This window comes from Nerophis ophidion, linkage group LG07, assembly GCF_033978795.1.
Source record: "Nerophis ophidion isolate RoL-2023_Sa linkage group LG07, RoL_Noph_v1.0, whole genome shotgun sequence".
NCBI classification, from domain to species: domain Eukaryota; kingdom Metazoa; phylum Chordata; class Actinopteri; order Syngnathiformes; family Syngnathidae; genus Nerophis; species Nerophis ophidion.
Genome location: NC_084617.1, coordinates 23,797,588 through 23,821,788, shown reverse-complemented (window position 1 = coordinate 23,821,788; position 24,201 = coordinate 23,797,588). Strand labels below are relative to the sequence as shown.

Genomic DNA, 24,201 nt, shown 5'->3' with positions numbered 1-24,201 from the left:
TAACACGGACTGCTCAAACATCCCCCATGTTCGGCGCGCGCAGAGGAACCCCGCAGATGTTTGTTGTCAGAATTCCCTCCGAGGCGCCGGAGCGAACCCGCGTCACCCCCCCTGCACATTCCGGGCCGCCTCCTGACTCAGGCGGAGCGGCAGCAGCGCGTCGGGAATGACGCAGGAGCCGGCCGGCCAGCACGAGCTGAGACATTCCCTGGAGAGCGCGGGATATGACATTACAGGCGCTCGCTCGCACCAAGGCCGCCACACATCAGCGGGGTCGAGACGCAGCGTGTGCACGTGTGGGCTTTTTTTTAATTCATGGTTAACATTTCAACACACCTGAAAGTTGTTTTTCTAATCGACACTAAAACATTGCCAACTCTTTTCTACTTCATCAACACAGAGCGCCTCCTTTTCCATCAGTTTTTCTAACGTGTGTATGCTCCTTTTCCTCATATACAGTGGGGCAAAAAAGTATTTAGTCAGCCACCGATTGTGCAAGTTCTCCCACTTAAAATGATGACAGAGGTCTGTAATTTTCATCATAGGTACACTTCAACTGTGAGAGACAGGAATTCACATTGTAGGAATTTTAAATAATTTATTTGTAAATTATGGTGGGAAACGAGTACTTGGTCAACCATTCACAGCTCTCACTGATGGAAGGAGGTTTTGGCTCAAAATCTCACGATACATGGCCCCATTCATTCTTTCCTTAACACGGAACAATCGTCCTGTCACCTCAGAAGAAAAACAACCCCAAAGCATGATGTTTACACCCCCATGCTTCACAGTAGGTATGGTGTTCTAGGGATGCAACTCAGTATTCTTTTTCCTCCAAACACAATGAGTTGAGTTTATACGAACATTTTTTATTTTGGTTTCATTTGACCACATGACATTCTCCCAATCCTATGCTGTATCATCCATGTATCCATTTTGGTATAAACTCAACTTGTCGTGTTTGGAGGATGAAGAATACTGAGTTGCATCCCAAGAACACCACATCTACTGTGAAGCATGGGGGTGGAAACATCATGCTTTGGGGCTGTTTTTCTGCTAAGGGGACAGGACGATTGATCCGTGTTAAGGAAAGAATGAATGGGCCATGTATTGTGAGATTTTGAGCCAAAACCTCCTTCCATCAGTGAGAGCTTTGAATGGTTGAACAAATACTTTTTTTCCACCATAATTTACAAATAATTTTTTTTAAATTCCTCCAATAGGAATGCCTGGATTTTTTTTCCACATTCTGTCTCTCACAGTTGAAGTGTACCTATGATGAAAATTACAGACCTCTGTCATCATTTTAAGTGGGAGAACTTGCACAATCGGTGGCTGACTAAATACTTTTTTGCCCCACTGTATTTGCACTTTTTCTACATCCAACATCACAACTCAGTTTATAATAATAGTTAGTTTAAAAAGTTACTTTTTAAGAAAGCTTGTGTCGTGTAAAAATATGTGGCAAAAAAAATATTGTATCATTAGTGCGTTTAATCATCATTTATGCAGTACTACAATTGTATTTATGTCTATTTACACTAACTATGTACATTTTTTTGGGCAAAAGACATTGAAACAATGTTGAGAACTTGTAGAATTAGCTCCTGACGTTGAGCAACTCAAACATAACGTTGAAACAACATGCTTTTTAATGAAGTTGAATCAATGTTGGGTTCTGACGTTGATTTGACCATTGAAATTTGGTCATTTCCCAACCAATATTCCACAACACAAACACAACATTGAAACAACATGTTTCTTACCAAATTGTTTTCGATGTCAGGTTGTGACGTTGATTTGACCGTTGAATTTTGGTCATTTCCGGACCAATATTCTACAACACAAATACAACGTTGAAACAACATGCTTTTTGATGACATTGAGTCAATGTTGGGTTCTGATGTTGATTTGACCATTGAAATGTGGTCATTTCCCAACCAATATTCCACAACACAAATACAACATTGAAACAACATGTTTCTTACCAAATTGTTTTAAATGTCAGGTTGTAACGTTGATTTGACTGTTGAATTTTGGTCATTTCCCGACCAATATTCTACAACACAAATACAACGGGTTCTGACGTTGATTTGACCATTGAAATTTGGTAATTTCCCAACCAATATTCCACAACACGAACACAACATTGAAACAACATGTTTCTTACCAAATTGTTTTCGATGTCAGGTTGTGACGTGGATTTGACTGTTGAATTTTGGTCATTTCCCAACCAATATTCTACAACACAAATACAACGTTGAAACAACATGCTTTTTAATGACTTTGAATCAATGTTGGGTTCTGATGTTGATTTGACCATTGAAATGTGGTCATTTCCCAACCAATATTCTACAACACAAATACAACGTTGAAACAACATGCTTTGTGATGACTTTGAATCAATGTCGGGTTCTGGCGTGGATTTGACCATTGAAATTTGGTCATTTCCCAACCAATATTCTACAACACAAACACAACGTTGAAACAACATGCTTTTCATCAACATTTATACAATGTCAGGTTTTAACATTGATTTGACCATTGAATTTAGGTAATTTCCTAACCAATATTCTACAACACAAACATAATGTTAAAACAACATGCTTTTTATGAAAGTTGAATCAATGTCAGGTTTGAACGTTGACTTGACCCTTGAAATTTGGTCATGTCCCAATCAATATTCTACAACAAAAACACAACGTTGAAACAACATGCTTGTCATCGACATTTATTCAATATCAGGTTTTAACGTTGATTTGACCATTGAATTTTGGTCAACTACCATTCTACAACTCAAACACAACATTGAAACAACATGCTTCTTATCGGATGTTTTCAATGTCAGGCTGGGACATTGATTTGACCATTGAATTAAGGTAATTTCCCAACCAATATTCTACAACACAAATACAACATTAAAACAACATGCTTTTTATCAACGTTTATTCAATGTTAGGTTGCGACGACGTTGATTTAAACATTGCAATTTGGTCATTCCCCACCAATAGTCTACAAAGCAAATACGACAATGAAACAACATGCTTTTTTATCAACGTTTATTCAATGTCAGGGTGTGACGTTGATTTGACCATTGAAATTCGGTCATTTCCCAACTAACAACGTGGATCCAATGTTAGACATCAACGTTGTCTCAATTTACAATTACAACTGTTTTGCAACGTTGTTTAGAACTCAGTTTTAAAAGACATGTATATATGTATAATCAATGTTGTATCAATGTCTTGTGCCTGCTGGGTACTGATTGGTTAATATTTGTGAGTCCACGATTTCATCTAAGGCTATCTTATTTATAGAGCACAATTTCTACACAAGGCTTTCCACAAATCTACAAAATGATCATAATTCAAATTAAAATCATACATTATAACTATCATAAAACAATCATAATTCAAATTGAAATCAAAGTGTTTATAAACCAATTTTTTTTTCTTTTTTTTTTTCCTTTAGAGTACTTTACGTGTGTGCACTGAAAGAAAGCAAAAGCAGATCACCTGAAAGTGGTTTTCCATGTCGTCTGTGGTCCTGGGATGGAGAAAAATAAAATATTCCTGCAAGTGAACTCAACTTGTGTGTTGAAAAGAGGTGAGTGTGACTTCCATTCATGACCACTCAGACTCCATCCATTGACTAGAAGATCCCGCAGCCTCGACTGGACGCACACCGTGCGCGTCAAGTCAAACCTGTTAACGCAAGACTCAATTTCCGCTCTAGCATTACACAATAAGACCACTTTTAGTGCCAGTGAACACTGCCAGACCAACACACCCGACATGCTTTTATTTTGAAGTTCAATTGTAACATCCGTTTTAATTATTTAAAGCGACTGAAACACGTCGGTTTTTTTCTTGATACCATTTTTGGACCTGATAGACTTTAAAACAGTTTCCAAATCGCCAAATAATATTGTATTATTACATATTTGATTATTAGCAAACTGATGGAAGAATTGTTCTGCAACCAGAAGTCAAGGTGGCAATTGTAGAATGAATTTCAAAAAGGATTTCAATGGCAAAAAAGAGATTTATGATAGCATTTCATAATTATATTGATTTACAAAGAATAACAGAGTTGCATGTGGTCAAAAAATGTATGTCAAAATTGAAAGATGTGACGAATGGGATCATTTAAATTGGAAATCAGCAACCTGCGGGCCTCGAGCCGCATGCAGCTCTTTGGTGCCACCCGAGTGGCTCCCTGGAGCATTTTTAAAAAAGGATTGAAAATAGTTTGTGTTTTGTTTGAGGAAAAACATGACACAAATCATCCCAATTGCTAGAAAGCCCAATGTTTAATATGTTTGTGTGTATGCTTCACTGATGAGACTGTTTGGTGAACATCAGTTTGTCCTACTAATTTTGGCGGTTCTTGAACTCACCATAGTGTGGACTGTGACGCAACAGTTTGTTTACATGTAAAATCTTCCACTCCTTCTTTGTCTTATTTTGTCCACCAAATAATTTATGTTGTGTGTGAATGCACACAGGTGCACTTTGTTGATGTTATTGATTTTGTGTGGAGTGCTAATCAGGCATATTTGGTCAGTGCATGACTGCAAGCTAGTCAATGCTAACATGCTATTTAAGCTAGCTGTATGTACATATTGCATCATTATGCCTCATTTGTATATATTTTTGAGCTCATTTGATATCCTTTACTTTTATCCTCTTTGTACATAATTTAGTTTTGCATGTCAATACATTATCTGTATGTAATATTAGCTGCATTTCAGATTGTTGTTTGTGTGCCATGTTGTTCCAGACCACAGCAAATGCTACCTAGCTTGCCAAAAGATTGTAATACATCTATTTAAAGAAGACAGCCTTTAACTTGGACACTCACATCTATACATTTGACCATTAAAAGCCAGTAATTTCCAGGAGTTATCTTACCTTCTGAGTAGCCTCTGATTTACTAATAGGTTCTAATGTTGTAAAATGTGTAGAATAAATATTACATTTCAAAATTTCTGCCAACAAAGATTTGCTTCAGCCCGCGACACATAGTCATTTTGATAGTAGGCTATTATAGCTAATATGGACACTTATGATCTTTCTTTGCCTTCATTATTAGACTTATATACAGACATATTTGTTTTGCGTATTTTTGGTCCAATATGGCCCTTTCAACGTGATTTAAATGAACACATATTTAAATAATTACTTAAATGTGCCTTTAATCATGTTTTCAATTAAATACATTAATGTGTTATTATTAAATGCATTATTTATTCATAATACGTACTTTAAAATATACATATATATTTTTTTTAAATTATTGATAAAAAACATTTAACATGTATTTAATGATTTAAACAGTTCATTCATCCATCTTTTTGCGCTTATCCGAAATCGAGTCGCGGGGGCAGCAGCCTAAGTAGAGAAGCCCATGAGACTTCCCTCTCCACAGCCACTGTGTCCAGCTCCTCCCGGAACATCCTGAAACATGTCCTGGGTTTCCCCGTGGCCTTCTACTTGTCGGACATGTCCTAAACACCTCCTTCCCCCCACATTTAAATAACCATTTAAATATGTATTTCATGTATTTTTGTCCCATTTAGCCCCCCATATATTGACGGGATTCCAAGTTTTTACGGGCAATTTAAAATGAGGTGGCAGGCCAAATGTGGTCCCCTGGCCTTGAGTTTGACACCAGTGCTATATCTAATATTGAAAAGCTAGTTATAAGTATCCAAAGTCGGGGTCCCCAAACTTTTTGACTTGGGGGCCGCATTGGGTTAAAAAAATTGGGCCAGACTATATATATATATATATATATATATATATATATATATATATATATATATATATATATATATATATATATATATATATATATATGTATATATATATATATATCTAATCGACGTCCATTGCACTGGTTTCCCTGGGGTGGACCCGGGGTCCCCACATCTGCGGTCCTCTCCAAGGGATCTGAACCGAGGATGACTCTGTGGCTTGTGCAGCCCTTTGAGACACTTGTGATTTAGGGCTATATAAATAAACATTGATTGATTGATTGATATATTCCGAACGTGATGATGTCATGTTAGCGAGGGGAAAATGCATTTTAGACAATATGATTTGCCTGAGCGGCAAGGACACCGAGAGTAACAAGCGGTAGAAAATTAATTAGAAAGGACGGATTAAAAATAATAATCCATCCATGGATGGATGGATAAAATAATAATACAAAAAAAATTAAATAATAATACATTTATTTATCTGTATTTTTTTTAAACTTGGGACTTTCCGACATTGTAAACAGAATGTAAGAGGATAACAGTGGGAACAAATGTGAAGGGGAAAGGGAAGTCTGGGTTTCCCTGCTTAGGTTGTTGCCCCCGCGACCCGACCTCGGATAAGCGGAAGAAGATGGATGGATGGATGGATGTAATGTGAAAGTATGTATTTCAGTGAAGGGAGTACATTTATTATAAGCTGTGATGAAATAATGAAATCTGGTCCAACGTTTGGCAAACATGTTTATGAATAATGAAGCAGAAAATAATATTGTTGATTTATCTAAAATGTTTCAAAAATGTTTTTGCTGATATTGATAGAAAGTCAGATAGATAAAACTCTGACACTTTCGTTCACATATTTTTTGTTATCTTTTTTGAATAAATGATCCAAAAACATAATGTATACATATTTAGTGATCTTGAATTGCGTCATCCGAAAGGAAATGTGTTTTTACGAGTGGCCGGAAACGATGAGACAATAAAGATTTATTGTGAAGGTGGAGCCGGAAGCTGTGTGAACTCCTGCCAACTTGGTGACCGACAAGTGCCGTCATGTCGTTGCGGTTCTCGGATGAAGACTTCCAAGCGGCCTGGAAGGAGTTGGACGAGCCGCAGCTGGAAGGAGGATGGGAACTTTTCACCGAGACGATGGGCGTGAAAATCTACAGGCTTTTTGATAAGGTAAAGCGGAAGTAATCTGCTCGGTTTCAACCGGAAGACGGACGACGAGCACAGCTGCGCCTCATTATCGCCATAAACACTTGACATCGGTGTGAATTATTGACCTTTTTATTCCTTTATTTAGAGAAGACGTGTAAATATTAGTGTGTGTTTTTGGCAGGGGAAACGGGAAATAACTGGGCGGAACCATGTTTTCTTGTGCTCAATTGGTACCAGACGTCATCTGGAAAATCCAGGATTGAACTTTTGCCCACCCACGGGGTCATAAGTACAGCGGATCAAAGCAAACCGAAACACGATATCAATCCATTAAGATGATATATTGGAATCGGCATGTGGCTGACAAATGGCAACTGTCACCTTTAATTAATTTTGGCATGAATAGTGATGAAATGTGCAACACCGACTGGGAAGCCGCTGTGGGTAAAATAGTTTGATAACATGCAGGTTGATTTAAAACAGGGGTGTCAAACGCCCGGCCCGCGGGCCGGGTCAGGCCCATGAACAGGTTTTTTCCGACCCGCGAGATGAATTTACTAAGTATAAAAATAATCTGGAATTTTTTAATTAAAGTAACTGCTGTTTTAATTTTGTTCACTGAATGTCACAATAGCAATTATTTGTGTCCTTTGTCTCTAAGGGGGCGGAGCTATGTGCCCTGATAAGAGAGAGAACTGGGGACACATTATCTGCGCGCACAGAAATATGGTGAAATTATTTGTATCCCCCTTCAACTTCGTGTGCGAATAATTCATACTTGCCAACCTTGAGACCTCCGATTTCGGGAGGTGTGGGGTGGGGGGGCGTGGTCGGGGGTGGGGCGGAGGTGTGGTTGGGTGCTGGCTGGGGTGGGGGGCGTGGTTAAGAGGGGAGGAATATATTTACATCTAAAATTCACCAACGCGAGTATTTCATATATATATATATATATATATATATATATATATATGTGTATGTATATATATGTATGTGTGTATGTATGTATGTGTATATATGTATGTATGTATGTATATATGTATGAAATACTTGACTTTCAGTGAATTCTAGCTATATATATTTATTTTATTATACATGTAAATAAAATAAATAGTTGAATTTGAGACGACACCTATCAAATACACAGTTATAAAAACACAGTTCTACCAACTGTATTATACTATCTGGTTACAAAAAAAAACAACAACAACACTTACCTTTCACTATTTGAGTAACCTTTGTTCTGCCATTTATTTTTTCATTTTGCTCGTCGACGGTGTTGGGTTGGTGTCAATAACCAGGCGAGGTGATGAAGTTACGTCTCCTTACTGTGGCGCTTCAGAACAGACTCCCTCATTTTCCGTCAGGTGCACAACACCACGTAAAACGTTGGCCAAACAAAAAACAACCCCATAACGCTATAGCCAACATTCACTAGGAGATGGCAACAGACAACATTCCTCGTTCTTCTGCTTCGTCACCTTGTGTGTGCAGTTTTTTATTCAAATCCATAAATGTTCTAACGTGATTGGGCAGGCAAGCTGTTTATATAGTGGGAAAGCGGACGTGAAAACAGGCTGTCCCCACTCAGGTCCCTCTAATATCCGGCTGAATTTCGCGAGATATTCGGGAGAAAATTTCTTCCGGGAGGTTTTCGGGAGAGGCGCTGAATTTCGAGAGTCTCCCGGAAAATCCGGGAGGGTTGGCAAGTATGGAATAATTAAATAAGCCAGAATTAATACGTTTTGGTGTAGATCAGGGGTCACCAACGCAGTGCCGGTGGGAATCAGGTAGCCCGTATGGACCAGATGAGTCGCCCGCTGGCCTGTTCTAAAATTAGCTCAAATAGCAGCACTTACCAGTGAGCTGCCTCTATTTTTTCAATTTTATTTATTTAGTAGCAAGCTGGTCTCGCTTTGCTCGACAGTTTTAATTCTAAGAGACAAAACTCAAATAGAATTTAAAAATCCAAGAAAATATTTTAAAGACTTGGTCTTCACTTGTTTAAATAAATGCATTTATTATTATTTTTTGCTTCTTATAACTTTCAGAAACACAATTTTAAAGAAAAAATACAACCTTAAAAATGATTTTAGGATCTTTAAACACATATACCTTTTTACCTTTTAAATTCCTTTCTCTTTCTTGACAATTTAAATTTATGTTCAAGTAAATAGATTTTTTTATAGTAAAGAATAATACATACATTTTAATTTAGTTCTTCATTTTAGCTTCTGTTTTTTCGACGAAGAATATCTGTGAAATATTTATTCAAACTTATGATTAAAATTTTAAATTACTCTGGCAAATTTAGAGAATCTGTAGAATCAAATTTAAATCTTATTTCAAAGTCTTTTGAATTTCTTTAAAAAATTTGGTTCTATAATATCTAGAAGAAATAATGATTTGTCTTTGTTAGAAATATAGCTTGGTCCAATTTGTTATATATTCTACTAAAGTGTAGATTGGATTTTAACCTATTTAAAACATGTCATAAACAATATATAGTTATTGTGAGAAATCATTGAGATGATCAGTGTTTCCACAAATATAAATATCATTGATTATTAATAATAACATCGACTTAAAGGTACATTGAGCAAATTGGCTATTTCTGGCAATTTATTTAAGTGTGTATCAAACTGGTAGCCCTTCACATTAATCAGTACCCAAGAAGTAGCTCTTGGTTTCAAAAAGGTTGGTGACTCCTGGTGTAGATGATGCTACATATGTACAGAATAAACCTCATGATGTTAGTACATCAGTTAAGAAAAATGGGTAAATAATAATCCATCCATCCATTTTCTACCGCTTATACTAATAATAATGATAATAATAATGATAATCATTTATATTATTATTAGATTAAAAAATGAACACCAATGGGAGCATTTTAAAATTCTGCCAGACTCAATTCCGCCTATTTCACTGATGAACATTATTACGTAATTTATTCAGAAAGTTGAAATAACAACAAAAGAACATAGAACACTATTAAATGCAACATGTAAGTGTAAAAAAACCCCCCAAAAACCCCATTATAATCTGTATATTTTCAGGTTGTGCTTGTTTTATTAAAAAAAACAAGAAACCACTCTGAATTTGTCTTTATTTTTAAGTTATCATGCAATGATTTTACTAGTCAGGCCCACTTTGGAATAGATTTTCCTTAATGTGGCCCCTGAGCTAAAATGAGTTTGACACCCCTGATTTAAAACATATAAACGTACACTTTATTTGGAACTCCGAACACTCCTGGGTCGGGTTATCCAACTTTTTCTTCTTCTGAGAGCTGCTTATACTAAATAAGAATGTTCGACAACTAGAATGTAGATTTTATGTTAAAAAAAGCAAAAACAAACTCGAAGCCCAGTTGCCAGAATTTTACCATAACATTTACAGTGTGTTTTTCAGGTTGTTGTTTTTTTTAAACTGGATTACTTAAAATGGAAAAAACACTAATTTTTACGATAAAATTCTGTTAGCAGCTGTAAATTATACAGTTGTTTTTTTCACAGTGCATTACTGTAAATTGAATACCGGTACCACTTATTTTTTTACAGTAAAATTCTGGCGACTGCGCTGCCAGTTTTTTTTACCCTAAAATCGATTGACTTTTTCAAACTTTTACATTGTATTCATTATCTTTATTTTTATAGTTTATTTCAACCCACACAAACCAAATAAGCTCGTTTTGCAACAAAATGTTGGTCTCCTCAACTTAATTTTTTTTTTTTTGCATTTAATTTTTAGGTATGCATTTCTTTCTTATGCAGTTTCTTTTAAAACAAGCTACTTTGACAAAAAGAAAGGATGCAGTGTTTTATTTTTGACGGACCACATTTAAATTATACTTTAATTCAGTAGCAGCTCTTCATTCAAACTCTGCGGTCATTGTGTTTGTATTTCCTGATAATTTATCAACATGTCTGGTTTGACCAGTTATAAAAACACAGAGCTTAAACTGGTTGTTTGCAACTTGCAAATTTTTTCAAACCAAACATAATATGTATGTATGTATGTGTTTATATATATTTATGTGTGTATGCATTAATGTATGTATATGTGTGTATATATATTAGAGCTGTCAAACGATTAAAATATTTAATAGAAAATTAATTTCATATAGATATAATTTTTCATCATTAATAAGTGTACCCGAGGCAGAGTATTTTCAATTTTAAAACCATGAATAGACAAATAATTTGCTGTAAGGAAATTTGTTTTGAACATTATGCTTTTTTACACAAAAAGGTAGGAGTCCTTTTATTTTGGTAATGTACTGAGACATCCCGGATGGAGACCAATACTTCCCCTCCAACCTGATGGAGCTTGAGAGGTGTGGCAAAGAGGAATGGGTGAAAGTGCCCAAAGACGGTTGTGCCAAGCATGTGGCGTCGTATTAAAAAAAACTTGAGGCTGAAATTGCTGCCAAAGATGCTTTAACAACGTGTTAAGCAAAGACTGTGAATACTTGTGTACATGGGATTTATTAAATGTTTTTATTTTTACTAAATTAGCAAAATACAAAATAAAAACACTGTGGGGTATTGTGTGTAGAATTTTGAGGACAAAATGAATCTTTTCCATTTTGAAAAAAGGCTGTAACATAACAAAATATGGAAAAAGCGAAGCGCTGTGTATAATTTCCAGATACACTATTCTTTCTTGTGCACTAAAGTCACCTTTCAGGCGCGGTATGTTTACGAGCATGGGAACTCTGAACGTCTAACACATGAACATAAACCTTAACACCAGCAGGTTGATCAAAACTTTACTTAATCGTTTTGTTTATTTTCAAATACAAAGCTCTCTCGTGTGACGTGTTCAGAACAGCCCAATAGCGTTGCAAAATATTTGTAGCGTCCTCTGCCGTGACTCGTTCGGGTGTTGCAGAGTCCATCGTCACCAAAGTCTTTTCCTTTGGCTCATAAGTAAAATGTTGATTAAACGTAAACAGATGTTTGTGAATGATTAGTTCCCGTGTCAACAAAGATGTCCATGTTGCAGTTGTTGTCACTGTTCACGAGAAGGTACATATTTAGGCAATGACTCCTGTGGTTGCTCCTTCTGGAGACACTGCCCCTTAGTGTTTTGGTAGAGAACTGCAATTCACAAGTCGGCCGCCATGGAAGTGTTATAAACCAACCAAGAAGCCCCCTCCACACAGGCACATACACAAAAACAGTCCATGAGAAAAACTAACAAGTTGCAGTCATGTTGTTAGGATAGAATATACAGGGTTTCCCCTACATGACTTAATCATGGTGGCCCACCACGGCAAAATAAAAGCCGCCACACCTTGAAAATTAGATTTTTTTTTCATGAAAATCAATTAAGTTAGGCTTTAAAGCCCCACTAAATAGCTTTCAGTTTTGGTTCGTTTTGGCGGCGCCAGTAGACCAAAGCGGTAGTGTTTTGGCAGAAGAAGACCACATGTAGCGTCATCCTGACATGATGTACGCTGTAATATTGGCACAAATTTTAGGTCTCCAATGGTTATTCTGATGTTAAATAGCGGACACTATCAAAAAATCATCAAAGACAAATACAGATGGGTGGGAGAGTTTTTTCGAAGGAAGTAATGCAAAACTGTGAACTATCAAGCCAGTGGCTATTTATTGCTACCACGCAAATTTACGATAGCTAACATTAACATTATCATTTCGATTTGAGCATCGAAAGTCACTTAGTAGTTTGGTAGGCTCACTACCAAGGCAGCATTGGTGTGAAATTTCTCGACTTTGAGATGTCAGCGAGTGAAAGCCAGGACGATGTTGATCTTTCACTGTCTTTTTATCTGGGTAACCTCCCTTATTCCTTTTTTGTCTCTTCGGACAAAACTTTTTGTTTCTTTGGTCGTTTTGTAGCTTTGGCCATGAAAGCAGTCATTGCACTTAGATGTTTTTCTTCCTCTTCTTTTAGTTTTCTGGCGTCACCAATGGGAAAGGGGTAGTGATGTATGCCGTAAAGCAAGTCAGCACATTTGTAGTTTTTTGCCTGGCAGTGTTCCTGCCACCCTCTTCAAAATGTATCTTGTAATGTGTGATAGAGCTCTCATCATTGTATTGGCTGTTAAGTAGAAGAGACTCTGATATCTGTGTGGATTTACGTTAGCTTTATTTTGAAACTCACTTACGTAAAAAAAATACACAATGTCCGTGACATGTAAGCAACTGCGTATAGTTTCCAGTCTTCCAACAATTGCTATTTATTAGGAATCAAAATATATATCTGCATATATTACATATTGCCTATTACTTTAGAACTATTGACTATTGGATCACCAAAAGAGCACTGCGGAGACTGGATGTTGTGATGATGTAAGCAAAGTGCATGATTGTCTGGAGCGGAGGCAGCATGTCTGCAATGTTAACTTACTTTAATTTATTCCAGATATAACCGCGGACAGCCATATACAAAATGTCCAAAAATTAAGAAGACAGTGGCGCCTTTTAAGGAGATCAAGTGCAGTTGGAGCTGCAGCGCCAAGCAAGTGTGACTGACGTCTGTGACGGAAGTAATGAGTCTCTAAACAGGAGTGCAGTCTCCAAGAACACCAGAAAAAGATGCCAGATTAGTTGCATGTTGTTTTTAATAAAGAAAAAGGTCACTAAAAAAACTTGAACTATCCTCAAGAAAATACATCAAACAATAAGCAACAATTATACAATACTGCAAAACCATAAGATAAAACATGTTGATACTAATTAATAATACATATTTGTTTTTAAATGTATATGTAAATGTTTTTTTAGCCTTTTTTAAAAATGAGAAAATACATGCATCGTCGCAGATTATGCAAATTATGCTATGGCGTCATGTTGACCACGCCTCCATAGCCTCGGCTATGTTGGTAATCTGGTGGAAACCCTGATACACCGTAAATTCCGGACTGTAAGTCGTTACTTTTTCCCTACACTTTGAACCCTTAAAAAATGGTCCGGGTAATTTATGGATTTTCTTTTCCGCTAATTGCCATAATGCTTTGTGTTCAATAGTTTTCATCAAAACCAAGCAACGTTCTGAAATGGCGTGTTATTGTTGGTGTTATGGTGCTAGTTTGCTCACTGCAGGTGTTGCGGTGTGAAAATGTACTCCCTGTTTTGATGCCTTAAACCGGAAGTAAAACCGCTCAAAGCGCGTATGCTCAAAAGTATTTTTCATCACGCTTAGCAACGTTTGTAAGTTTTACAGTATAACTAAAACAAATCTTACTTACTAAACAGAGAATGAGAAACCTACTCAGTGGACTTGTGGTTAGAGCGTACGCCCTGTGACTGGAAGGTCGTGAGTTCAAACCCTGGCCGAGTCATATCAAAGACTATAAAAATGGGACCCATTGTCTCCCTGCTTGGCACTCAGCATCAGGGGTTGGAATTGGGGGTTAAAACACCAAAATGATTCCCGAACGCAGCCACCGCTGCTGCTCACTGCTCCCCTCACCTCCCAGGGGGTGAACATGGGGATGGGTCAGAGGATAATTTCACCACACCTAGTTATCGTTGGGACGTTAACTTTAACTTTAACCCGTCCCTGTAGGAGTATTATCATGAATATTTGTATGTGCTAAGTAATTTATTGAAGCTGGCGTCGTTAACATTAGTAATATGCTAACACGTTTACGATTATCTGTGTTAGCATTTCTAACTTACAATTTATGTCACCGTGGAGTTCTTGAGTCAGTTTAGCTGATTGGAGAGCTATCTTGCGCAGCGAGTGGGTCCATGGCGATGACTTCTGTTTTGTTTGATCAGCCGTTTTACTGCCGTGTTACAGACACCATCCATCCATTTTCTACCGCTTATTCCCTTTTGGGGTCGCGGGGGGCGCTGGCGCCTATCTCAGCTACAATCGGGCGGAAGGCGGGGTACACCCTGGACAAGTCGCCAGCTCATCGCAGGGCCAACACAGATAGACAGACAACATTCACACTCACATTCAAACACTAGGGCCAATTTAGTGTAGCCAATCAACCTATCCCCAGGTGCATGTCTTTGGAAGACACCGTTTGGAAAAATTTTAGTTATGTAAGTAATCATTTACAAAATATCTTTGTGTAAATAACTCATTTCACAACCTAAATACCTACGGCTTATAGTCTGCTGCGGCTAATATATGGAAATTTTTTTTTTCTTCTATCCACTCTATTGTCTGGAAATTACGGTAGATTAAAGCACAGCTAATGTTATAGTAGCTAAACTTTGATAAATTGCTATCATTAGCTAACAACACATGAAGCTAATGCATGTTCACGTGTAATTACGTTATTCCGCGCTAAATGCCGGAAGAAGGCAGGGTCACGTCTACGTTCCAACACTCACTTTAAGCAAATATTCATGCTTTGGTGAACTACACAAAACAAGCTGACAAGGTGTTTGTCCGAGAACCCTGAGACCCTGATTTAAATTCATGTTTGCGTCCGTCCCGTCCTGCAGCCCCGGAGGTTAAATTCAAATGTTGTGAGCTTCAATCCCAGTCATGTGTTTTGGATTAGTTCCATGTGTGCAGTCTTTGTCTGGACGTACAGCGGGACTTGATTAGCCGCACACAATCTCTCTGTGTTTTCAGGAAACGGGACTTTACGAGTACAAAGTGTTTGGCGGGCTCAGCAGCTGCACTGCAGAGCTGTGTGCGGACGTCTACATGGACCTGGCCTATCGCAAGCACTGGGATGGATACGTCAAAGGTTATCTATCACGAGTACACTCGGAGCATGCTTTCAAACACTATTAACCACTCCCACTCTCTCTCTGTTCATGCAAATGTGCAGCAAGCAGCAGGTAACGTGTGTAGTTAATCACGTAGCTAGCTAGATGTGTGTCTACCTTTTCTAGAAGATCTTTGTTCGGCTAGTAGATGATGCACAGTTGGGCTAGTAGATGATGCACAGATGTGCTTCCCAGCTTGACGTTTCATCACAAAGTTGACGCGGGATGCACCCTGGTGGCCAGACTGTGTAATTACTAGTAGTGTCTTAAAACAATTTAGTGGTTAAAGTTTAAGTTAAAGTACCCATGATTGTCACACACACACTAGGTGTGGCTAAATTATTCTCTGCATTTGACCCATCCCTCTTGATCACCACCTGGGAGGTGAGGAGAGCAGTGAGCAGCAGCGGTGGTCAAGCCCGGGAATCATTTTTGGTGATTTAACCCCCAATTCCAACCCTTGATGCTGAGTGCCAATCAGGGAGGTAGTGGGTCCCAGTTTTATAGTCTTTAGTATGACTCGGCTGGGGTTTGAACTCACGACCTACAGATCTCAGGGCGGACACTCTAACCACTAGGCCACTGGTTCTCAAACCTTCTTCACCAAGTACCACTTCAGAAAACACTGAGTTCTCCAAATATCACCATAATGGCCAACATTGAAATACAGTTGTGTAATAGGCCTACGTATTGATTAAAAACAAGGTAGAGGGTTTATTTACCAAGTTGATTTATTATACATACAGGGTGATTAAAAAAAGTAATTGACTGAATAAATGGTCATTTGATACAGGAGTTATCCAAGTGTTATGGTGTTACATTTTCACCGTTGCGGTAATGTAATCTTTTCGACGCTGTTCGATTGTAGGAAGACCACGTGTTTATTTACCCTCAAAATGGCAGCAACTCAACAAATATTGACGCGCGTTTTAGAGGAATTCTCATGTCGTCTTGATGTTGTTTGTGCTGCCGGTGGTGGCCATATTGAGTACTTGTAAAGCATGAAATAAATAATCAAAGTTATGTGCAATACATGTGTTCCAGCTAGGTTTTCTATTGTTTTTCATTTTTGAAAATATTGTGTGACAATTTTGGCGTGTTCTTTATGAATCACCGTGTATTTGGCCACTGTAACATTGCACACAGTTTGAACATTAACACTGTGTTTAAATGAGTGTTGTCCCGATACCAATATTTTGGTACGAGTACCAAAATTAATTTCGATACTTGTCAGTACTTTTCGATAATTTTCCAAATAAAAGGGAACACAACAAATGCATTATTGGCTTTATTTTAACCAAAAATCTTGGGGTACATTAAACATATGTTTCTTATTGAAAGTTTGTCCTTAAATAAAATAGTAAACATACAAAACAACTTGTCTTTTAGTAGTAAGTAAGAAAACAAAGGCTCCTAATTAGTTTATTATTTTGTCAAAATTATTAAGGGCATGTGGTACAAAAATGAACTATTATTAATTTACTAATCTACTTTTTTATTTACTGTTAATATCTGATTACTTTCTCTTTTAACATGTTCTATTGAAACTTCTGTTAAAATGTAACAATCACTTATTCTTCTGTTGTATGGATGCTTTACATTAGTTTTGAATGATACCACAAATTTGGGTATCAATCCGATACCAAGCAGTTACAGGATCATACATTGGTCATATTCAAAGTCCTCATGTGTCCAGGGACATAGTTCCTGAGTTTATAAACATAATATGAAAAAAAAAAAAAAAAAACGAAAGATGTTGTGACGCCAAAAAATGTCGATGTAATCATGGTTGTATTGACTAGATGCGCTCCTGTACTTAGTATCATTACAGTGGATGTCAGGTTTAGATCCACCAAAGGTGTTTATTTACATTGTGACGCCGGTGAGCTACGGTGTGGAGTGAAGCATGTTTAGCTATTCCTCGTCCTGCAGTAAAAAACTTACTTTATTTGTCGCCATGGAGGCGAGAATTAGTGATTTTAGAAGTAGCTAAAACTGTGCAGACTGCGATGGACGTTAGCCGCTAGCTAACTAGCCATGTCTTAAAGCACCTCTTTCTGCGGGAGTTTCAGTGTTATAGCTTCCCTTTTATCGTTAGTTTTTAAGCCAAAATGTGTCCGTTGTCCCTTTTCTGTCTATACACCGTGTCTGCTTGTACGTACTCCGTGCGCTACTGAACATGCTCCTATGCTCTTAAACCAGCAATGACACGACGTGAAGACAACGGATGGGTGGGGGACCAGTACTTTTTAGAGGCGGTATAGTACCGAATATGATTCATTAGTATCACGGTACTATACTAACACCGGTACCGTACAACACTAGTTTGAATATAGGAAAACAAATCTCTAATCTCAATCAATTGCATTTTTTTTTTATTAATTTAAAATGAATCGCAATTAAATCGCAGATAGATATAATCTTGTACCCTAGAAAGATATTTTTTAAGTTTTTAAGGCCATGACTGGGCAATGAATTTGCTTTATTGATACGTTTTTAAACATTTTGCTTTTTTAAACCGCTCAACACAAAAAGGATATGAAGACGCTTTTAAAAAGAATTTAAAAAATACATGCAGTGTGTTTCCAGATTTTGTATTTTGTAGGACTACATGATTTGCATGCCTGCTTTTACATTTAGAGGAGAGGAGCTACTCTTCCATGTTTACATAGCAGTTTCACGCATTGATAAACCCAAAAAGTAGATTGTTACAATCATGCTTTGATTGTCAAAGGTGTTGGGTGATATTTTTTTCAACTTGAATAAATAATTGGCCCTAGTGTGTGAATGTGAGTGTGAATGTTGTCTGTCTATCTGTGTTGGCCCTGTGATGAGGTGGCGACTTGTCCAGGGTGTACCCTGCCTTCCGCCCGATTGTAGCTGAGATATGCGCCAGCGCCCCCCGCGACCCCGAAAAGGAATACGCGGTAGAAAATGGATGGATGGATAAATATTTCTGATATTCTGTACTTTACATGTTGTACAAGTTAATGATATTCATATCTCTGCATGACAAAAGTTTTTTTAACCTTCTCTACCTACTTATTAATAAAATGTAATATTCAGCCTGTTAAACATTCTGTAATTGCAGACTATCAACCAGAACAGGTTATAAAATAATATACCATAGCGATTGTAATATTGTGTAGTGAATTGTAATTACCCAATTTGGGCTGCAGAGGTCAGTAGGAGGCATGTCATCAGTATTAAACCTCTTCTCAGTGGTAGGAAAGAAAAAGACACGCTTGTTCAAAGACAGTCTGTTTCCTTCATATTGCTGCTGCCATGTCAATACACTTAAATTCAATCTGCCAGGAAACATTTATTACCTAGCACTATTATTGTGAAGTCACCAACGGGACATGTGTGATTGGCATGAGAAAAGACTTGACATGTTTTGATGAAAATCTCAGACAAAAGTGACTTTAGACATCTTCTTTACCGTCTTTGTTTCTGCTGAGCTTGTATTCCATTTTACTAAAATAGTTTGAGTAGCAATTTACATTTTAAGTTTTCAATGCACTTAACTGTAACTTAAACACAGACATGAAGCTCCAATGATGTCGATTGAAGGTAAAATGGTTTTGTCTTGTCTGAAAAAACGACTTGCCATGGCTTTGGATCAGATACTTCCATCAAGTCCCCCATTCTTCGTGCAGTTCTGCTAGCTATTTTCGAGCTTCTGATTCAAAAGTAACTGGACGCCGTGATACTTTTTCCCAAACTACGAAACATGCTGAGGGTCGAAAACCATTGCACGTAAAAAAAATAATCACGTTAAAGGAACTTATAGTTAACGCGTTATCATCGTGTTAACTTTGACAACCCTAATTATCTCCATTTTTTTTTTGGGCCTGGATTCGCAGTGCATTTTCTCTCTTTGTAGCTTGTAGCTTTGATGTAAGCTACCTTGCTACATGGGTCCAGAAGTAGCTAAGCTGCAGGAAAAGCTACTCGTTTAAGTAGCTAAGCTACCCCCAAGCTACTGGAAATTGTAGTTAGCTACATGTAGCTTGCTACTTCCCATCACTGTATAAAACAGGGGTGTCCAACTCATTTTAACTGGAAGGAAAATCTTTGCACGCGTGGGCGGGACTATTAAAATCATGGCATTAAAACTAAAAAATAAAGACAACTTTAGATGGTTTTCTTTGTCTTACCTTGGCCAAAAATATAACAAATACATTCTGAAAATATTACAATAATGGCCAAAAATAGAACAAAGACATTCTGAAAATATTACAATAAAAATATAGAAAGAAAAAAAAACCCCGGCAGCGGTAAAATTTAGGTCCATGAAGAAAAGAAGAAAGTGAATGAATGTTTTTAACTGAATACATTTACATATGCATAAAAGTGTGTTTTCTTTTGGATATATATTTTTAATAAATTAAGTAACGTTTATGACAACCTTTTTCGAAAAAAAATATAGGATGTGAGATATAACGGGATAATGCATACATTTACCATTTGTTTTCAAAATGCTTACCAAAAAGTGGGACCCCAAACATTTACTGTCGGACCTCATTTTTATGACTTCATGGGTTCCCTGGGACCCCATTTAGAAAATTGCTAGTGCCAACACTGATGGAGTATTGGTGCGTGCAAAACAGCAGCAGGTGGTTGTGGCCTGCGGGCCGGTTCTAATACTAACCAAATATTATCTCGGAGGCCATAGATAATACATTCAAAGTCAAGGCCTTGACTTTGACACCCCTGGTATAAAACCATGATGGAGGTTTTTGGAGGTTTTTTCAGAGCGCTTTATAGGCAGAATAGTGCGACTCATTAGCTGCATTGTTGCTGACTTTAACTAATGTTTTTTGGCGAGTTAGAATACATAAAAATAAAAACGTGTTCTTGTCTTACATATAGATTGTGAATGATGAATGGTAGACATAATTCCAAAAAAAAGTTCCCCTTTAAGGCTTCAAGGAGTGTGATGAACATGTTGGCGTCCAGGTCAGATATATTCATCAATATTCCACACATTCTTCTCACCTTGTGCTTGTCAGAGCTCTCTGAGGAGCAGTTTGACGGACAAACAGCCATCTACTGGGAAGTCAAGTACCCATTCCCTCTGTCCAACAGAGACGTATCCTCCCCATCTCGCTTTGACATGTCCTCAGCCTCTTCTGGCGTCTTCCTTCACTCCTCGCTCCTCAGTATTTATACGTCCGGGAGCGCAGAGTCCTGGACGTGGACGGCAGGAAGATCTGGGTCATCCTGGCCAGAAGCTCTCCAGGGACGCCGTGCCCGGAGAAGAGCGGCGTGCTGAGAGTGAAGGACTACAAGCAGACCGTCGCCATGGAGACGGACGGCGCCAGTGGGACTAAAGGTAACAAACGCGCCTCCCGTAAATATACTTCATTTGATCAAATATACTTATGGACTTTCCAGTTTTCATTAATTACTTTGACAATCCTGGCGGCATGATTCCCACCTGGCTGGTCAACTGGGCGTCGAAGGTAAGACCTCTGTTTCTTCACAAAACGTGCAAACACAGTCGTAGTTCATTGAACCAAACACAAAGAAGCTGCACTTATTTAATCGAAACCTGAAGGTTGAAGATGAGTCATAGTGACGTTCATAGTTTGTGGAGTGATAAAGGATTCATGATTAGGAAACATTGCATGTTAAAAAAAAAAAAAGATAAACAATATTGTTCCTTGACTAAATGAAAAAGCATAAATGATAAGTACAACTGATTAAAGCATTTTTAACAAGGAAAACACTCTGAGGCTAAGCCTGTTCTCTCGCGGAAAAAAAAACGTCAACCTTATTGCGAGTCATCCGCTCTGTTTGTCTCTGTGGGTAGAGGCGGGATTTTTGGGGAATTTTGCCCATCCTTCACAATCCTTACATACCTGCCAACAACTACGGTTTTCCCGTAACGTGTACGTTTTTTGATTATACATTCCAATGTACGGCTGCAGTGGTAAAAACTACGGTGGCTAACATTGCAGCTAATGAGAGTATTCTATTGTGCCCATAAAACACTAAATTGGCCCTAGTGTGTCAATGTGAGTATGAATGTTGTCCGTCTATTTGTGTTGGCCCTGCGATGAGGTGGCGACTTGTCCAGGGTGTACCCCGCCTTACGCCCAATTGTAGCTGAGATAGGCACCAGCGCCCCCCGCGATCTCAAAAGGAATAAGCAGTAGAAAATGGATGGATGGATAGTTTAATGAAATAAGTCGTCTTGCAGATTGTAATGGCGACCGAAACTTAGAATACAAAGTTTTAGGAACACCCCCAGATGTGTTCAACCAGTCCGTGGTTGACAGCCCAGCCTGCCCCCTCTGGGACTATTCCAAAGTCCCACCTCGCTACTAGGAACTGAAACTAGTTCCTACCTGGTTATTTTTTTAATGGAAACACAGGGGGAACTTTATTTACCCGGGGAAATTGGGAAAGTTCATGTTAAAGTTCCTTATTTCAAGGCAGCCCGACTAATAAGTCGCTCCTTATCCCTTTTCTGAGATTTCCTGAAAGTTTGGTCCAAATCAACCCGTAACTTTTTGGGTTATGTAGCTCACTGAATGAAAAGGAATGAATAGGTAACTCTTAGAAAATATCCATCCATCCATCCATTTTCTACCGCTTGTCCCTTTCGGGGTCGTGGGGGGTGTTGGAGCCTAATCTCAGCTGCATTCGGGCGGAAGGCGGCGTACACCCTGGACAAGTCGCCACTACATCACAGGGCCTTAGAAAATATCAACATTATCAAATGAACACAGCATATTTTTTTACATGAGTTCTACACCTTTTCCTTTTTCTGCAACAACTTGCTTCAGGCTTCTGATTGGCTAAAACTGTACCGGCTGACCATTATAGCGCCACCTGTTGTACATTTTGACTTTGAATAAAATAATTATCAATGGCCCCCGGGATGATATTTGGTTAGTATTAGAACCGGGCCGGAGGCCACAGCCGCCTGCTGCTGTTTTGCACGCACCAATACTCCCTCAGTGTCGGCGCTAGGAATTTTCAAAATGGGGTCCCAGGGACCCCATCGAGTCATAAAAATTTGGCTGCACAGTAAATTTTTGGGGTACCACTTTTTTCTAAGCGTTTTGAAAACCAATGATAAATGTTTGCGTTAGCCTGTTATATCTCATATTCTATATTGTGTTTTGGAAAAAGGTTGTCAAACATTACACAATTCATTTAAAGAATAATGCAAAAGAAAACAAATGTTTATGCCTATGTAAATATATTCAATTATAATCAATTATTCACTTTCTTCTTTCCTGCATGTATCTAAACTTTACCGCTGCCGGTATTTTTAAAAATAAATTTTTATTGTAATATTTTCAGAATGCGTTTGTTCTATTTTTGGCCAAAGTAAGACAAAGAAAACAATCTGATGTTGTCTTTAGTTTTTACTTTTAATGCCATGACTTTATTAGTCCGGCTCACGTGTGCACAGATTTTCCTCCATGCGGCCCCTGAGCTAAATTGAAATCGACACCCCTGGTTTTGATGATTTTAAAACAAACCAGGGGTTGTTTTGAAAAGTCGCTACTTTTTTCCTACACTTTAGTTCCTGCGGCTTGTAAAGTGGTGCAGCTAATTTATAGATTTTCCTTTGATGACGACCATAACGCAAATAGCTTTAAAAAGAATGATTAAAGACACTGAATCGGTGTTATTGTTTGTTCTATGGCGTCATCACTGCAGGTGCTGCAGTATCATTCCATTGAGTGCTTTCAACTGAAAATAAAAGTGCTGTTCTGTTTTGTAGCCGTCTATAGCGTTACTACTCGTATGGATTCTTCATTCATCACTCCAAGCAATGTTTGTAAGTTTGACAACATAACTAAAACAGCTCTTACTTACTAAACCGGTTTAGTTCCATGTGTGATGGTTTCATGCTGATTTGTACGTGCTATATTAGCATTTGCTAATATGTTAACATGCTTGTCTGAGTTGTTTTATTACCTTACAGTGGCATTCTTTTTGCATTGTTTCAGTAAATTCACCAAAATGTCATCGTGGAGTTATTGAGTCTGTTTAGCTTATTTGAGAGCTAGCTTGCGCAGCTAGCATGTCCATGACGATGACTTCTGTTTTGACAGAGCGGTGTTCCTGGCTTCCTCACCGACATGCAGAAGGCCTGCAGCAACTATCCAACTTACTGCCAGAAGAAATGACACCTGACTTTTATTTCTTGCTCAAACTGTGATTGGAATGTGCGAGATTTTAGTAATCACCGGTCGGGCTGAGCTCCATTAGTCTTCGAAGAATAACAAACACAGCCTCCTCCTCCTCGTTTGATTTGAATGTGAAGAAAAACGGATGCACTAGGATTTATTGTTTGTGTATTTTTAATCCACTGGAATGAACTTTTGCAAATATTATTTATGAAATTTCAGCATGGCTCCTCGAGACTGTTTGGATTTGTCTTTGCTGAATGTTTGCACGCACTACGACTTTCAATGTGAAATGAAAAAGCTGTGATTTATTTAGTCATATTTTTTAAAGTGTGTGTCTTTTATTGACATGTTTGACATTTGTAAAGAACAGCGTTTGACTGGAATGAAACAAAATTGTTTTTTTTGCGTA

General features: G+C 38.0%; 2 protein-coding genes and 1 long non-coding RNA gene across 5 annotated transcripts in view; 2 read left to right on the top strand and 1 right to left on the bottom strand.

Annotated features, from left to right (window-relative positions):
* The window catches only part of LOC133556073 (transmembrane protein 100-like), an 8,929-nt gene extending 5,227 nt beyond the window's left edge, over nt 1-3,702 (bottom strand). The window contains exon 1 of one of the 2 annotated variants that reach the window (XM_061905684.1): nt 3,516-3,702. The gene's annotated coding sequence lies outside the window, so the exon portion shown is untranslated. Of the gene's footprint in view, nt 1-1,766; nt 1,852-3,515 lie in introns of those variants that run through there. The other variant, XM_061905685.1, reaches the window with a different exon arrangement.
* Nucleotides 1-24,201, top strand: part of LOC133556083 (uncharacterized) — a 522,853-nt gene that overhangs the window by 356,867 nt on the left and 141,785 nt on the right. The window lies entirely within an intron of this gene.
* Nucleotides 3,459-24,201, top strand: LOC133556072 (phosphatidylcholine transfer protein-like). 2 transcript variants are annotated; one of them, XM_061905682.1, is made up of 7 exons: nt 3,464-3,606; nt 6,763-6,946; nt 15,494-15,611; nt 20,649-20,728; nt 20,800-20,971; nt 21,034-21,101; nt 23,715-24,201. In XM_061905682.1, exons 2-7 carry the CDS (start codon nt 6,818-6,820, stop codon nt 23,787-23,789), a joined length of 642 nt encoding a protein of 213 aa, XP_061761666.1. In that variant the 5' UTR covers nt 3,464-3,606; nt 6,763-6,817; the 3' UTR covers nt 23,790-24,201. The 2 variants fall into 2 exon arrangements, with proteins under 2 accessions (XP_061761667.1, XP_061761666.1); XM_061905683.1 differs by lacking the exon at nt 21,034-21,101 and having other exon boundaries at nt 3,459-3,606.